Here is a 17,249-nt window from a genome sequence, read left to right as displayed (position 1 = left end):
AGTCCACAAAATGTGTTGCTAAATCTTCCTAAAGCAAATATATGGGAAAATGGAAGGTATTGTGTGAAATATATATCCAGCAAATAACTAGACTTATCAGAGAGATCATTAAATCTAATCTCCAATGCCACCATGCATAAAAAGCAGCAATAATATATCTGCCTGATAAAAAGGAAGCCTGAGGTTCTGCCTCTCTACAGGCCTATTGAGCAGCTCAGAAATCCAGACAGGAATGCTAAGACAATCCCTTTGTTAAAGACTATTTAGAACCTCTCTGAACTTCATAACAGATTCATGAGGAAGGGGTGGAAAAGAATAGAAAGGCACTTCTCCCACACACACAGGTTCTTACTAACCTATGGCCTTTGCAGAACTGAAGTGGGTACTTAGATTACAGAAAATAGGTAGTAAAAGAAATTATTGTTCCCATTTCCTTGGCTATCTTTCCTGAAGTCCAAACCTCACTCTAGTAGTTTTGTGAGTAGTTGTGGCATACTGAGAAGTGGAAAAGGAAATAATGGAAGAAATAGGGTCAATGGTTCACTAGTTTGTATACAAGTCTTTATACAGCTATTCTGTATTTACAGACGTGCAAGTGTTTTTTTGGCAGCCTCATTATGATGTTTGGAAAATGACATTTCATCATCTTCATTCAGAGTTAATTATTCACATCTTAACAGAGTAGTCAATGTTTATGTAACACAACTTGCACTATATTATGATTAATTTTTTTCACACATTTAATGTACTGGTATAAATTAAAAACTTAACTCTTGCTTAGTGAGCATAGAAGTAACCCTCATGGTGACTGACTAGTAATCAAAATCTTGTTTCAAACAAATCCAAATGTTCTTACTAATAAATAATCTTTCACATTACTCAGCATTTTTTCAAACATAAGAGATGCTTTGAAGAGGCTTTTTAGGCCTTAAACCATCAGGAGAGTTTCTGTCAGGTATGCTCCTTGGAGATCTGAGTCCTTTCTTCTGAGTTTGATACAGAATTCTTTTAGTACTATTGGGTAACTACTTCCCAAGCGTTGTACTTTGTATCAAAATAACGTGGTTACTTGCATGAGGAAGGAGTCATAGTACCCTAGCTGTCCAGACACGGCACTACGACATGGTCTTCCACATAATTTCTGTGCCTCATTTGGTGGAGGGGTGGACTATTTGATGGGCCTGAGTCCGGCTGGAATAGAAGTGTAGTGCTTAGTGTTTTGTAACCTACCAAAAGCTGTTAATGATCATGTTTTTTCAGGGCCTGTCCTGGCGCCTTGTTTTGTCTAGTGTCTGTGAATAACTCTGGAAGAAGAGAGAGCGCGCCCTCATTAGTTTCGTGAGTAACACCAAACCATGGCCTGAGCACATGGGCTTAGGGGCAGGAGGTGGAGCTCAGCAACAACAGATGGGGAAAGGGGCCAAGCAGGACACTGACAAAATTCAGCAAGAGCAGGTACAGAGTCCTGCATCCAGGACACTGCTTCCAACAGTGCAGACTGGGGACTGACCAGCAAGGAAGAAACTCTGCTGGAGAAGACTGGGGAGAACCGGCCTACAGCCAGCTAAGCACCATCCAGCGTGTGGACACTAATATCCTGAGCCACATTAACAGGAGGGTAGCCACTACATCAGGGAAAACGCTTATCCCTTTGTATTAGGCACTTCCTGGCCCACATCTGTGTGCTGTGGCCAGTACTGGGCCCTCCAGCACAAACCAGGCATTGATCAGTTGGGGCAGGCTTAGCAGAGAGTGACCAAGATGATCAGGGGATAGAGAAGAGACACTGCCACAGAGAGATGGAACCATGCTTGTTCAAACTGGAGACAAGAAAGGTTCAGGAGTACCTACAGCAGCCTTCTAGCACCCATGAGAATGTTACTGAGAAGGCAGGGACAGGCTGCTTACTAAGATGAGTGGCAGGACTCATTAAATCAGGCAGTGGAATTTAAGTAGTCTCAGCTCCCTAATGTTTTTAAGACACAACTGGATAAAGCCCTGAGCAACCCAGTCTGACGTTGCTTTGGTCCACAGATTGGGCTACCTGGATAAGGCTGTGATGCTGTATTTGTAAACAAGATACCCCATTAATAATGTTTTTTAAAATAATGCATGAAATACTTATCCAGTGAAGGCTAACATATATACACAACACAGCTGAAAATTCTCCCTCAATAAATACATACCATCAACAACACTTGAGGAGCAGATTTTTTTTTAATTAGATATAAGTTGAAATACAGAGAATGAAATGCTGCTCTTGAACTGTCCTCTAAAGTAGCAAAGACATAACTCTTTACAAACCCAAAATGTAGAGCTGTGATTCTTTATTTGGATTTAAATAGTGTTTTATTGCAAAGAGGGATAAAACACTATCATTTTTCTGGTGTCACTTCTACCTTTAGTAAAAAGCCTAATGAATTATTCCTCCCAGATGGCTGAGTACAGCAAATTGACACTTATACATAGCATGGGTTGTTCCAAAACTCTAAGTTTCTTAGGAAATATATATTCTTCAGACAGAAATTCATTGCCTGTGCAATGAACACAATGTACACAAGCTTGTGTACACTCAAAACCTTATTTATGACAAAGGTAAAACACACATTATTTATAAAGTGAAAAATCTATTAACATATTTGAAACTTTAGGAGTGTCATTCAAGAATTATTAGTTATTACAGAAAGTTTATGCTAACTTACCATTACTAAGTTTTATTCTTTATTATAGGAATAATTAATTGCTCCACACACACATTAGTTTTTCCCATTCTCCTGGTGTTGTGTTTACCTCTCTCCCCTTTTTGCCTGGGCCCCAAGGTCATGGTCTCACTCAGGTGAGGGTGGTGGGGTTATGGTGAGTCATCAGCATCTGGACTCCCTCACCAGGAAGAATGCCAGGCTTCTGTTGCCAGTTCCTTCTTCACCCCTGTAGGGTTCACTTGGAGTTGGTTTTTTTGCTTGCTAACACAATTTTGCACCTTGCTTTTTCTTCCCTAGTCTGTAGCTCTACATTACATCTGAGTTTTTATATAGTAACTTCCACTTATGTTAGATAGTTTCTTTGTCTTTTTTGCTAAACCAAATGTGTCCAGGTCCAGACCTGCATCCAAGAAAAGAAAAAATAAATACAAGAAAAATAAATTACCCATTGAAAATCTGTCAAAACTGCTTTCACAATTAAAAGAAACAGCCAAAGCTGCAAGCAGATCAAAGAACATTCAGACAGTGCAAATCTGACTAGCTTCTGTTCTGATGCCTTGGAAACTCAGTACAAGGCTTATGTCCGGTTACGAGCAATGACAATATTTTGTTGAAGTCGCAAGCTGATAATAATCAAATACAGTTTTATTATTTGGAAAACATTTCTGTTGTCTCAGTGGTTCTTTTGAGCTGTATTTGGAGTTTGTAATTTTAGTCCTATAAAAAGCACTTAGCACAGATTGTTTAGAAAACCCTCAAAATAAACATAAATAGGAAAAGAAATTAAGTTCAAGTAAAAGAGAAGTTACATAGCTGTATTTCTGAGACTGTGTGAAAAGTCTTGGGAGGTATGCAAACTAACAGAAATTCAGAGAAAAGTGTTATCTTTCTGCATTCTTGGAACCCCCATACATTAGCAGAAGGTAGATCTCTTTTGGAAGTTTCTGTAATGACCTTTTCTGTATTATTTATCTCAAGTGATTAAACTACTGGGAGACTGTCATGTTCTCCACTGATTAAATGAAAACTAACATTTCCCTGAGTACTAAGGTAAGCCAGTAATAGCTTTACATTTTGAGGTTAAGTTGTAACAGCTGTCCAGATCATGACATGTATATATCTCTGAGGTGCCACTCAGTGTCTCTGTGCCACCTCTAGGCAGTTGATAAAAACGATTTTCCTGACTCCAGAAATCCTTGAACTTCTAGCACAGCAAGCCACTAGCATTCCCAGGGAAACAAAACCCCTCCTTTATGTCAATGGGTATTTTTATGACAGACAGAGCTTTCATTACAAGGATACTTAGATTTTACCAGCAGAATATATATGCCAGTGATTTTTTACAGAAGTATCTTATCTCAGTTACATGAGAAAATTCTGACTGCCAATGGAATAATTTTTTGGGAAGACTGTTTTCTGTTTTGTTCTCCCAATTTTGTTTTCCCATGCCTTGACATAAAGCAGATACTTGCAAATTGTTAACAGATGATAGCAAGTAACTGGAAGTCACAGAAGAAGGACAGGATGGACAGAACTAAAAATACATGTGTGGGAGCACAGGGGAGTACACAAAGGAAGAGAAAGGAGCCACAGAGAGAGCTCATTCAAAGTAGACTAGACTTTTTTGATGCAAATCTTAGACACAGAGTTCTGACAGTGCAGTGAAAAACGTGGTCCCAGCAGCAGCACCTGAAAACCTTTCAAACAATTGTATTCACAGAAGAAGCCACTCGATTTCAGTGGGAGTGTTCATCCTCTATCACATGCCACATCCACAACCTCACAGCAAACTGTTACTTAACTACTACCCTGAAATTATGCCTAAAAGGCCTGTGAATGAAGGAAATTAAAGAAGACAAAATTGTTCCCTGAAAATAGGAAACAATAAGTGCCAGACTTCTTCTCCATTAATCATGGAGTTTAGCACTGTTTGTTCTGGAATTCCAAAATACCCTCCAAACTCTGAAACTCAAAGGAGTTATGCAGAGACTTGACTGAATTTAAATGTTTGTAAACAGGAAAACAAACCACTGACTTATGAAGAAAGTTATAAAAATTTTTTGTGAAGTTTGGACATAGATTTATTAGCTCTGAGAAGATATGTATGTTCTTTACCTTACACTCAGTTTTCTCCTAGTTCTGCTCAGCACATAACAGAAAAGAATTTAAGCTGCCCAAGCCCCACCCTATTTTCTGTTATATTCCAGATCAGAGCTATAACTGGCAACTAATTTCTTACACACAGAAAGCTACAATTCTTTGATTCCACTAAACTGTCCATGACAAAACTCCCTTTTTCTACAAATACAGAGAGCTTCATCTGCACATGAACCATGAATAGTTCTAGATATTTCTGCCCATATCTCAGAAATCTTGGGCACCATATATGTGATTAAATGCTGTTTAATTGCTGCCATTTTTTGATCCTCATTTTCCACAAATTTCTCAACATGCTTCCTTTAATAAAATTTCTTAAGCTTTGTTTCTACACAGATGTGGTCTTTTGATTTAAACATATAATTTTTCTGGGTTTGATTTTTTGCCTCAATACCTGGGTCTGGGAAATCCACAGCATCTGCACAGTCTGTGTGGTAAATGGATTAAGTGGAGAAGAAACTTAGGATACAGAATGTGAAAAATTGGACTTGAGCATAAAGAGCAGTGTGTCCAGCTGCTCAAGGGGCATGATTGCCCTTTTCTACTCCACATATGTGAGACCCCATCTGGATTTTTGCATCCAGCTGTGGAGCCCTCAGTTCAGGAAAGACAAGAGGACAGTTTTAAGCTGTGCCAGGGAATAGTTAGGTTGGATATTAGGAGGAATTTCTTCACCAAAAGGCTGATTGGGCATTGGAATGTGCTGCCCAGGGAGGTGGTGGAGTCACTGTCCCTGAGTTTTTCTAAGAAAAGACTGAATGTGGCACTCAGTGCCATGGTAAAGGCAACAAGGTGATGTTGGGTCATAGGTTGGACTTGATGATCTCCAAGGTATTTTCCAACCTAATCAATTCTGTGATTCTGACTCTGGTTCTGCAACATGGGCCTGATTCAGTCAGTCTAGATGTGGGCCACAAAAATTATGGTGGGCTGGAATAATTTCTTCCTGAGGAAAGGCTGAAAGAGCTGAGATTGATCAGCCAAGAAGAAAGAGCCTTGGTGAGCGCTCACTGCTGTCTTTCAGTATTTAAGGGAGCTTATCAGAGAGACAGAGAGAATTTTTACCAAGAAATAGTGACAGTTTTTAACAGTTTTTAAACTGAAAGAAGGTAGATTTACTCTGATCATAAGGAAAAATTTTTCTGCAGTGAGGGTGGTGAGGCACTGGCACAAGTTGCTGACAGAAGTCGTGGATGCCCAATGGGGACCCGTAAGTGTTGAAAGCAAGGTTGTGTGGGGCTTTTAGCAACCTGGTCCCTGCCCATAGCATGAGGGTGACTAGATGATCTTTAAAGATCCCTTCCAAACGAAATCATTCCGCTTTTCTGTGATACAAAGCTTGCAGGTCAGTGTATCAACACAACAAAAATCCTCATGTATGTTGATCACACAAGTCAGCAAGTAGGGAATAATAGATGGCTTAGTTCCTTCAGTTTCTGTAAAGTGTGTGTATCATGGGTTTCAAAAAGAACTTTTAGTCTCTGGAAAACAATTTAGTAAAATAAAAAGTACTATCATTTGTAAGGAAAATTGTCTGACTTTTGCTGTACAACTGTGAAAGGTGCTGTTGATTCTCCTGAGGGACAAGAGGCCTTACAGAGAGAGGGATCTGGATAGAGTGGAGCACTGGGCAATCACCGGTGACATGAAAATGACAAGTCAAAATGCCAGATTCTGCACCTGGGACAGAGAAATGCCAGACACAAGTCTAAACTGGGAGAGGGGCGGCTCTGGGGTTGCAGAGAGGGTTCTGGGGGTGCTGCTTGGCAGCAGGCTCTGTGGCAGCCAGCAGTGTGCCCTGGCAGCCAGGAGGGCAGCAAACCCCATCTGGGTGCAGCAAACCCCATCTGGGTGCAGCAAACCCCATCTGGGTGCAGCAAACCTCATCCTGGGTGCAGCAAACCCCAGCCTGAGTGCAGCAAACACCATCCTGAGTGCAGCAAACCCCATCTGGGTGCAGCAAACCCCAGCCTGAGTGCAGCAAACCCCATCTGGGTGCAGCAAACCCCATCTGGGTGCAGCAAACCTCATCTGGGTGCAGCAAACCCCATCTGGGTGCAGCAAACACCATCCTGAGTGCAGCAAACCCCATCTGGGCGCAGCAAACCCCAGCCTGAGTGCAGCAAACCCCATCTGGGTGCAGCAAACCCCATCTGGGTGCAGCAAACCCCAGCCTGAGTGCAGCAAACCCCATCTGGGTGCAGCAAATCCCATCCTGAGTGCAGCAAACCCCAGCCTGAGTGCACCGACCTTGGCACTCTAAAGAGGTGACTGTCTCTCTGTGTCCAGCATTAGGGCAGGGCCTCCTGTCCAGTGCTGGGTGCAGCTCTGGGCTCCACCATTTCAGAACCATGGGAAGGTCTGCAAAGGCGTCTGGAGAAGGGCAAGAAGGCGTCTGGTGGAAGGACTGGACACACCAGTCACACACCATGGCCTGTGAGGAGCTGCTAAGGGCTTAGGGTTTGTCTAGTCTGGAGAAAAGCAGCTGAGGGGCAACCTCCTTGCTCTCCACAGCTTCCTGAGGAGGGGAAGTGGAGAGGGAGGTGCTGATCTCTTCGCCCTGGGACCCAGTGACAGAACGTGTGGGAATGGCTCAAAGCTGCACCAGGAGAGGTTCAGACTCACCATTAGGAAGCATTTCTTTATAGAGAGGGTGGTCAAGCTTGATAATGCCCTGAGCCTATCAATGTGTAAGGGGCATTTGGACAGAGCCCTGCTTTACCTTTGGGTCGGCCCTGAAGTGAAGCAGGTGGGCTAAATGATTTTTGTACATCCCTTACAACTAGAGTATTCCATTCCAATAAACTTCATGTGCACATAAGTGTAGCCTAACAATTAACACTGTCACACCTCCACTGTAATCGATGTTTCTCTTAAAGTAAGAGACTGAAAGCTTTAGTCGGTCTCCTCCTTCAGGACAGCAGGACACTGTCACTATCATTAAGCAAACAGGCTGTCCCAAGGACCGCGAGCAGGACCCATTCCTCCGTCGTTTTCCTTAAGGTAGGAAATAAATTACTGAAAAGTACTGCCTAAGGAACATGTTCCCAGAAACCGACTCATTTGGATGTGGGGGCAGTACCCGTGTGCGGGCACCACGTTCCGCTCCGGACTGTCCTTACCCGCCCGCCGAAGTAGAGCCCACCTCACCCGGAGGAGCAGCGGGCCGGGCTCCGGTCAGACACATCTCTCGACACTTCCACACTCCTTAAGTTTCAGCAGAAAACACGCAGGCTGGGAGAGCAGAGGAAAGGGCAGAGGCTGCCACGCGTGCCGCGACAAGCTCAGCCCGGCCCTTCCCGCCACGGCCCCGCCGCCGAGCGCGGCCGCCAAGCGCGGGGGGCGGTGCGAGCCCTGCCCGCCCCCTGCCCTTTGCCCCCGCCGCTGTCCCAGCGCTTCCTGTTCCCAACCACGTGGGCAGCGGGATGGCGGGCGGCGCGGCGGGCGAGGCGCAGTGCCTCAGCTATACGGGATGCAACTTCCTGCGGCAGCGCCTGGTGCTGGCCACGCTCAGCGGCCGCCCGCTGAAGATCCGCAAGATCCGTGCCAAGGAGGAGGACCCCGGCCTCCGCGGTGAGCGGCGGCACCGGCGGCCGCGGGGCAGGAGGTCGGGGGGCGGCGGAGCTCCGGCTGTGCCTGGGATCTGCTGCCGGGCAGGGGCAGACCCCCATTGGGAGCTGGGACAGCCCGGGCTCCATCTGGGCGGTCCCCGCCGAGGAGTGGAGATCCCGCTGCCTCCCGGTGTCTTCCCGTGGATGCGCTCTTCCCTGAGCGCCCGCGCACCATCTCGGGTGTAGCTGTCACACGTGGGTCGGGGGTCTCAGGGGGAAGAGGAGGAGGAGAAGGCGCGGGAGCGGCAGGGGCGGTGAAGGAGGCCGGAGCAGGGGGCCCGTCACGCACCCGCCGGCTCCTGCCGTCAGCCTCCCTCGGTGCCCGGCGGGCGGGGAGAGGGAAACGGGGCAGTACCATCCCCGTCCCGCCGGCTCGGCTCGGCTTAGCTCGGCAGCCCTGCCTTCCGCGGGTCACGCCTTTTCTTCAGAGCGGGCCGTCAAGGGCCGGGGCTGGCGTTGCTCTGCCGGGCCGCCCGTCCCGCCCCACGGGGCAGCGGCGTTCGCTCCGCGCCAGGCGGGGCTCTGGCCGGCTCGCTGCGTGTGCAGGAGCCTCTCCACAGCCCCGGAGCTGGTTCTCGTTCCCGTGGCGGTGCTTTGGCAGTCGGGATGGCAGAATTAATTAATTCCCTGTCTCTCGGGCCATCGTTTCTGCCGCGTGCCCGTGCCCAAGCGTCGTGTGCTCCCTGTGCTGGCGGGAGCTCGCATTCATGCACTTTGAATAGGTCACGTTTTATACTTTGATTTTTGTCAGGGTTTGCCGAAACAGGAAAGGTGAAAGAGGTGAAATAATTTATTCTCATTTCTGCAGATTTGTTTAAGGGAAATCTTTCTTACGGAGTACCCTCCTCCTTCTCGTACAAAACCTTTGGCATCCCAGGATGAATTCCATCATAACTGAAGTAATAAAACAATAGGACAGAGTTTGAGGAAGAAGCAGTATTGCAGTGTTCAGTTATTTTTTGGGCAAGGACCCCCTGGTATAAAGTTCAGAACAGGGGTAGATACTTCTCTGTCTCCTGAGGAGCCTTGGGTGTGTAGCTAAAAATTGTACTCAAAAACTGCCAAAGCATTCTTGTGTGCTTGACTTAACATTTACCACGATCCAAAGTATTTGTTTTCACTGTGGAGCGTTTGGTAGTGATGAAGTTTGTAGCTATTGCCATGTTTTTTTAAGAGTGTTTGAATTTACTTTTTTAAGTATGGGTTCAAGTGTAAACTATGAATGTAACAGGAAAATAATAACAATAAATCCTGATTTGTGTTGATAATTCAGCATGCAGCTCTTTTTGCTTTTCATGACTAGAGCTTTTGTAAACTCTACAACTGGTGTTCTCCAAGAGTGAAATGTGTGCTCACATGCACTCTTGCACTGGAAGATGCCCCAGTGCTTATAAAGTGATAAAAACTTTGTAAGCATATAAACTGCATAGTTTAGAAAGAGAGCAGAACCAGTACTGTGTTCAATACTGACATAAATCATATTATGCAAATATGGACAAACTGTAAATTCTGCAGGTGGCTTTGTGGTTTAAATATCTATTACATCCTAGAATCACATGTAGAAAGAAAAACCTGATTACTGTGTAAGAAGTAACACAGGATTATTGCTAAGCGAGTTCTGTAGCCTACAAACAATTATGCAGATGCTATGGGCTCTTAAAACTAACTGGGTTTTGAATTCTGCATATATTCACCTATCTTCCTTGATACTGAGCCTGTACTGTATTGGGATACTAACATTAGAATACTAGCATATTCTTCCTGGGATGGCTTTTTTCAGGTGTTTCTGTTTTGGTTTAGTTTTGTTTTTTTGGGGGCTTTTATTTGTTTGTTTATTTTGGTGTGTGTTATTTCCTTTTTGGTTATGGTTGGTTGGTACTTTTGGTTTTAGTTTGGGTTAAATCTGCTTGTCCTTTTCATTGTCTTTGGGTGAGAGTCCACACAATTGAGGGAAACTGAGGAATCATTTCCACACAAACTGCTATAGTATAGTGAGCACAGTAAGCAAGAAAAGAGACAGTGGGATGACTTTTGGTTCTCTACCCTAAGTATGTGCAAAACTGTTTTGGAAATGGAAAATTTTAGAGTCTGCAAACAACTAATTCTGTTTGTGGAACAGATATGCAGCAGCAGCACTTCACATCTAAGTGTCCCCTTCTTTTAAGCTAACACTTTTACAGAGAATAATGTGAAGCTGTTATTAGCTTGTCAAGCTTCAGTATATGGGGTCCTGTTTGCTATGATTTGTCTCTTTTGCTTTGTACTGACTAAAATGTAAATTGTCTAAGGTTTTGTCCTGTACAAGAGCAATCCCTCAAGCCACTGTGGTCAGAAATGTCCACTTTTATTATGTGCTGTGTGCCAGGGAGAGGAGTGTGACTAGTCTAGCTGCTGCATCTGAAGGCATCTCAATTGATTTGAGATGCCTATGAGGCTCACGTTAACATCTCTGTTTTTACAGAGAATTGCCTTTTCACAAGTGGTGGCATTATAGCACAACTTGAAGAGTGTGCTTACTCTTGTGGAAGGCAGGAAAAGGTAAAAGAACAAGTAAGCTGTTGAACTTCTAAGAAACTTTACAATTCTGTCTGTGCTCTACTCCTTAGATTTTGAAGCAAGTTTTATTCGCCTGATTGACAAAGTGACCAATGGCTCACGGATTGAAATAAACCAAACAGGTGAGATCTATTTTTTTTTCTGCTTGGTCTCCAGGATTTTTCAGTTTCTGCAGTAGAATGGAAGTCTTATCTTGATAAAGGTAGGTCTTCAGGTAAGATTGACTGAGAAGATCAGAAATAACAAAGTTGACAAGTTTTGTAATAATTGATCACATGCAAGAAGGTCAGTGCTCTACCATAACACAGGGAGCTAAGGAAGCTCTATTGCCCAAAAAATTTAGTTAAATTAGTATTTTGTTAGGTATGCAGGATTTCACAGTGGGCAAAGGTTCCTCTGTACCAGAATTGATTTTTGTAGAAGAAAAAGAAGATTTATCCTCTACAGAGGCAAACTTCTTAGCCAGACTGTTTGCTTATTCATGCTTAGAAAAAAGTTTGATTAGAGTGAAAAGCATTTCATGTGAAAACTCAGACTCACTTGGTGTGAGGTTTTGGGTTTTTTTAAGGGTTTAAGGTAATGATCTTTAGTTGGCAAGTAAGGCAAATTACTTAGCATCAAATATGCCAAGATTCCAATGACCTAATACACTGATGAAGGTTTAGCTTCTTTGGAGAATAATAATTGCTTATATCAGCATTTTGGAGATTCCTGAGAGATCCTTGGTTTAAGGGGGAGGGGAAAGGAAGAAAATGGTGTGCAGGACAGACAAATACTCATGTATTGACCCATTTATTAGTTGCAGACATGTAAATAGCGTGCTGGAAGTGATTTAGCCTTCCATATAGTCTCCTATCTCCAATTTGCCTCATATGTTGTTACAAAGTATTTTTGTGCTGTTTAATGGGCAGTGTTTTACAGTGCTCTCGTTTGGTTTGCTCCCCTGGCCCCTTCCCCAGGTACGACCTTGTACTATCAGCCTGGTCTTCTCTACGGAGGCTCCTTGGAACACGACTGCAGCCCCAGCCGTGGTATTGGCTACTACTTGGAAAGTCTGCTCTGCTTGGCACCTTTCATGAAGCATCCATTGAAGATTGTCTTGAGGGGAGTGACAAATGATCAAGTAGATCCTTCGGTAAGTAATAAAGTTTAAGTATGGGAGAAGGATTTTTTTCCCCGCTAAAATAACAAGATTGGGAAGAAGTGTCTAAAACATGTTGAATTTTTAGCATCCCTCACATCCAGAAGTGTCCATTGTTGCTGCATTAGTAAACTCTCTGAGTCAAAGAAGCACTAGCTAAGCTAGAGTGTATCACACTCTGAACTTCAGTTTGTAAACCCCCTGACTGAACTGATGTTCAGTTCTGTGTGGCTTCTGTCTTTTCCCCTGCAAACTCCTTTTAAATGCATTTTGAGGCCCTAACACAGGTTTGGTTCTTCTCTTCTCTTAGAATTTCAATGGATTATTTCTCTTGCCCCACACTTGTATTTACTCTATAAAGAAGAAAGTGTCTTCAAAATATGAGCGCAAAAAGGAAGGAATCTTTCTCTTCTGTTGGGTTCTGGACATAGTCATACCACTGCTGCTTCAAGCCTTCTTTCTATTAGAAACAGGAGTCACATGGTGATTAGGCAATTACAGTAGCAAAAGTATGTAATAACTCTCTGGTTCTTCAGAAACATGCCATAAGGTGTGGTAGGTGAAATGGCTATGAAATGCTTGCCTTGGTTTCTGTTACTGATCTGCAGTCCTTTGTTTTGTATCAGTGTTGTTACAGAAATGGGCTGTGGGAGACGTGATCAGAATGCTGAAGTAAGGATTATGTGGTCAATGCTATATTTATTTTTCTCCAAAAACTCCAAACGTAAACTTCTACCTTTAGAGAACAGCATTACTCTTTACTTTTTGAATGGTGATTGGAGGCTGCCTGATTTCCTCTGAGTAAATTAAGGACACATTGTAATCTGAAAATGTAACCAGCTTACATGAACACAAATACCTGTATTCATTCAAAGTGTAACTGCCGATAGTACACCAGCCCCTGAGTCCTGCTCGAATTTATGACTTTTCTGCTGTGTTTCTCTGTTCATTTAAAAATCTCACTCTCTCACCTGTGGCTCTGTGAGACATCCCCATGAGTCAAGGGATGATCACAGTGGGTTGTACACAACACTATAAGAAAAAAAAGAGGAAGTATTTTTTGCTACCCTTTCAGTCATTATGATTAAAAGTACTTATTGTATCTGCTAAGTATTAAGAATCAAAAAAGTCCTTTTTTGTTGACTGTTTAATCACAGTGGAGAAATTCTTGCAGTAATCTGGAGATGAAGAGTGGTCCAATGTTCATTTTGCTTTCAAGTAAATTTGGACACTCATCTAAACAATACAGTCTCGATTCTGGGAATTATCTCCTTTTGGGCATCAGTTGCATGGGCCTGAGATTAAACTATTTTAGTTCAAATGGGTGCAAGAATTAAGGCCATTTTGTACTTGAAGGGTGCTTGTTCTCGCCAAAATTTAGACAAGTGGGTTGGCATATATCAGCTGACTCCCAAGCTCTGTGCGCTGAATGTAAATCACATGCATGTAAAGAGTTACATCTTAAGTTCATTGTGCTATAGTAGAGACTACGTTTTTGTTCTTAGTGACAACACAGTAACAACTTCAGTTACTGTGATACAGCTCATAATTGCTAGCTGTTAAGTGGTTGTAACTGAATACCAGGTCCTAAAATTGGTTTCACCCTGGCGTATGTCTGTTTAACTTGCCTGAGTAAACATTAATCCTGGTGCACACCAATAGGGTACTTAGAAGACTTCACCAAGTTGTTTGGTATAACATAAGTCTCTGCTGGTTTCTGAGACAAAAAGCACAAATTTAAGTGTTACCCTAATTTATTTGTATGCTTATGTAAATGGAAATTTGGTTTTAAATCAATTTTGGTTTTTATTTTTCAGTAGACAGAGGGGGTATATAAACTCAGTGAACAGTTATTACCTATGCTTGCCCAAAAAGAGGTGCTTGAATTTATCTATCTGTATGTTTTCTGCTTTCCAAAGATGGAAAGGCAAACCAGTGTGACTGCAGTGTGGAAGCTTAGGTGTTTTACCTGCTGCTCTTCATGTAGCAACTTCTCTATTTCAGCCTAGTAGCTTGTATTGGATTTGCATGGCTGGATTTTGTGAGCTAGGATTCTACAGACGTGGCTTCTGTAAGAAGCTGACCAAAGTTTCACCTTCGTCTGGCAGAGGCCACATTGGCTGGCTCCAAGACAGACCCACTGCTGGCCAAGTCTGAGCCCATCAGTGACGGTGGTAGCACTGCTGGGGTAACAGCTTTAAGGAGGAAAAGTGAGGGGGTGGAAGAGTGGAATAATCTGGAACTGGAGAGAAGAGTGAGAATGCGTGAGAGAAACAGCCCTGGAGAGAGCAGGGTCTGTGAAAAATGGGAGGAGTTCTATGCACTGGAGCAGAGATTCCCCTGTAGCCCATAATGAAGACCATGGTGAGGCAGCTGTCCTCCTGCCACCCGTAGATGCCAACAGCAGACCATATGTCCACCTGCAGCCAGTGCAGGGCCCCACGCTGCAGATGGAGCAGGTGGATGCCTGAATGTGGCTATGAGCCCATGGGAAGCCTGCACTGGAGCAGAATCCTGGCAGGACCTGCAGGCCTGTGGAGAGAGGAGCCAATGCTGGAGCAGGTTTGCTGGCAGGACTTGCGAACCCATGGGGAATCCGCACTGGAGCGGTTTTTGAAGAACTGTAGCCAGTTCTTCAGTGGGAGGCAAGTAGCAGGAATATGTGTGCAGCCAGGGGACTGTGACCTTTCTCTCATGGTGGCAGTGAGCAGGTAGGCTGACCCACTGGGCTTTGTGAAGTCTGCTTTCAGCGCTGAGATCTTGGCTTTTACACAGCCATTTACACAGAAGTATTTGTGGGAGGTAATTGCTATGTCGTTGGAGTTTTCACCATAGACATCCTTGTCAGGTACGTGCAAGGGAATATTGTGGATCTCCTGCTGTGAGGAGAGTAGAAGAGATTCAGGTGAGAGGAAGAGTTTCTAAAGCACATCTTGTAGAAAGAAAACTTCAGCTGAGTTCAGTGAGGCACAGGTCAGGCTGCGTTCCTGGAGTGTAAGAGCATGTGTTTACTGTGGTGTTTGTTTACATACATTAATAACCCTCCAACAGGGCCCAATGCGAAGCCCTTTGACAACTGACATAACTCCTGAAGAGTACCATGGCCACTGAACATGCACTTGTTCCAAGTGGGACTGTGCTGACATTGTTAATAATAATATCCCTATTATTTGATGCCTCATTAGACACTGGAACAAATCAGCCTGAGAAGATGTGAATGCCACAACCCCTGGCAGTGTTCAAAGCCACGTTGGACAGGGACCTGGTCTAGAGGGAGGTGTCTCTGTCCATGGCAGGGGCAAGTGGAACCAGGTGATCTTTAAGGTCCCTTCCAACCCCAAAACATTCTATGATTGTATGATAATACTGTGTGAGTGATACATCCTGAATGGGTGAAAGGCGTACTACTTGCTCTCACTTGTCAGGAAGAGATGAGCCTTTGGAATACCAGTCTGGACTATTCATTGGCAGCCTACACCTGCAGTGTGTTTTCCTGTGCTGCCGCTGGTGAGATCTGATGCTGGGTAGCTTGTGGGACCAACCATGTGGGACTGGTTTAAGGCAGTTTAAAGTTTCTCTGTCTAATGATTATGTATACAGAGGATGCCCTTTGAAAGGCGCCTTTTTGAAGGGAAAGGAGGTGGCACGCAATTGATAGCTCCTTTTTCTTTCCTTCTCTATTTATTGTTATTCTGACATTTAGATATAGCTGCAGTGCCCTGTTTTAGAGTAATCATTCTTGATGTTTGTGTTTCCATGTGTTAAAGTTTTATACAGCTATACCATGGGGGCTTTGAGTTCAAGTGACTGTCATGCTGACATGAGACTAGTATATGAAATTTTAGCTTAGGAGCAGTAATTAATCAGAATTCAACAGTTGTCTATAGAAAACAAGCAGGTTTTTCTGCTGAGTTTTCTTCCCACAGTTCTTTGTTCCCTGTTAAACTCTGCTTTTCCCCTTCTCCCAGTCTAGGCCCTTTGTTGTGAAACATAACACCATATGTTAGGTGGGCTTAATGATGTGTGCAATGCCAATGGATATACAGGCCAACTGGTGCTTTTCCGTTTCTCAGGTATCCGCGTGCTGCTGAGTCTCTATTTTGTTGGTTTTTTGTTAATATCTTTGCACTGGATAAGGGATTCTTAAAGTTACTTTTCTACCTTTTTCTTAACTACTGTGGATTTATTTAAAGGGAAGTGATACGTGATTTGCATTTACACAACTTTGCAAATAACCAATATTTATGTGACTTAGAATGTTGTCATTTGTGGTGAGGTATACCATCAGTTGTATGATGCATCTGTTTAGGTGCAACTTGGTGTTATGCTGTCTGTTCTGGAAGTGGAATAACTGCCCTCCAAGGGGAGCTAAGGGATGGGGTTTATGGCTGAGGATAGGCAAAAGGATAGAAAAGCGGGTGTACAGCTCAGTTCAGCTGCTGTTTTGTAATCTTCAGTGAACTGCTTCACATCCTGCCCAACTCCCTACTTGTCTGGGACGCAGAACAGCCTTTTCCCATTCTTCAAATACTGCTGATTGCCTCCTCTGTTTAGGCAGCAAAATTGGAACAGTCAGTCTTATTATTTGTCTGTCTGGTACCTCTAAGTATTATGCCTGGAATTTTTCTGAGGACTGAAAACTACAAGTAGTCTTGAAGTTTTTTGAGTTCTTAACCTGCACAGTAAAGTTTTTATTTTTTACTGGTATGTTTTGTTTCATGAGAAGGAGGAAGAAGTATTGTGTAATTTTAATTTAAACCAGATCGGCTTGTTGAGATTTCTGCCAGTGGTATTCACATGCTTGTGCACATGCATGTTAGTAAAGGCATTATTCCAAAAGTCAAATTTGTATAGTTAATGAATACTATTGAAGGGCCAAAGCAAGGTACCTTGGCTTTAAAAAACAGTAAACTTTTTAAGTTAAAAGAAGTTAAGCATTGGCTTGCAGTTTTGTTTAGTTTAATGTAGACATTCAAATATTGATACTAAAAACAATACCAAATGTCTTTCTGTAAAAAAGGAGATAAATTGTCCAGCTGATTTGAAAACAAGAACTACAACATGCACTCGTAGCTCCTCAGG

At 43.5% G+C, this 17,249-nt stretch overlaps 1 protein-coding gene across 1 annotated transcript in view; it reads left to right on the top strand.

The window, feature by feature from the left end:
* The first annotated feature begins 8,279 nt into the window (after positions 1-8,279).
* RCL1 (RNA terminal phosphate cyclase like 1) overlaps positions 8,280-17,249 on the top strand; it is a 32,963-nt gene continuing 23,993 nt past the window's right edge. Inside the window, exons 1-3 of the mRNA XM_054287935.1 lie at positions 8,280-8,432; positions 11,077-11,148; positions 11,986-12,161. Of these exons, the coding sequence (XP_054143910.1) occupies positions 8,285-8,432; positions 11,077-11,148; positions 11,986-12,161 (396 nt within the window). The 5' untranslated portion in view covers positions 8,280-8,284. The remainder of the gene's footprint in view (positions 8,433-11,076; positions 11,149-11,985; positions 12,162-17,249) is intronic.

Source organism: Melozone crissalis, unplaced genomic scaffold (genome assembly GCF_028551555.1).
Source record: "Melozone crissalis strain CALT ecotype California unplaced genomic scaffold, PUWL_Pcris_2 ptg000005l_1, whole genome shotgun sequence".
Taxonomy (NCBI): domain Eukaryota; kingdom Metazoa; phylum Chordata; class Aves; order Passeriformes; family Passerellidae; genus Melozone; species Melozone crissalis.
This window is presented reverse-complemented; position numbering and strand designations above follow the sequence as displayed.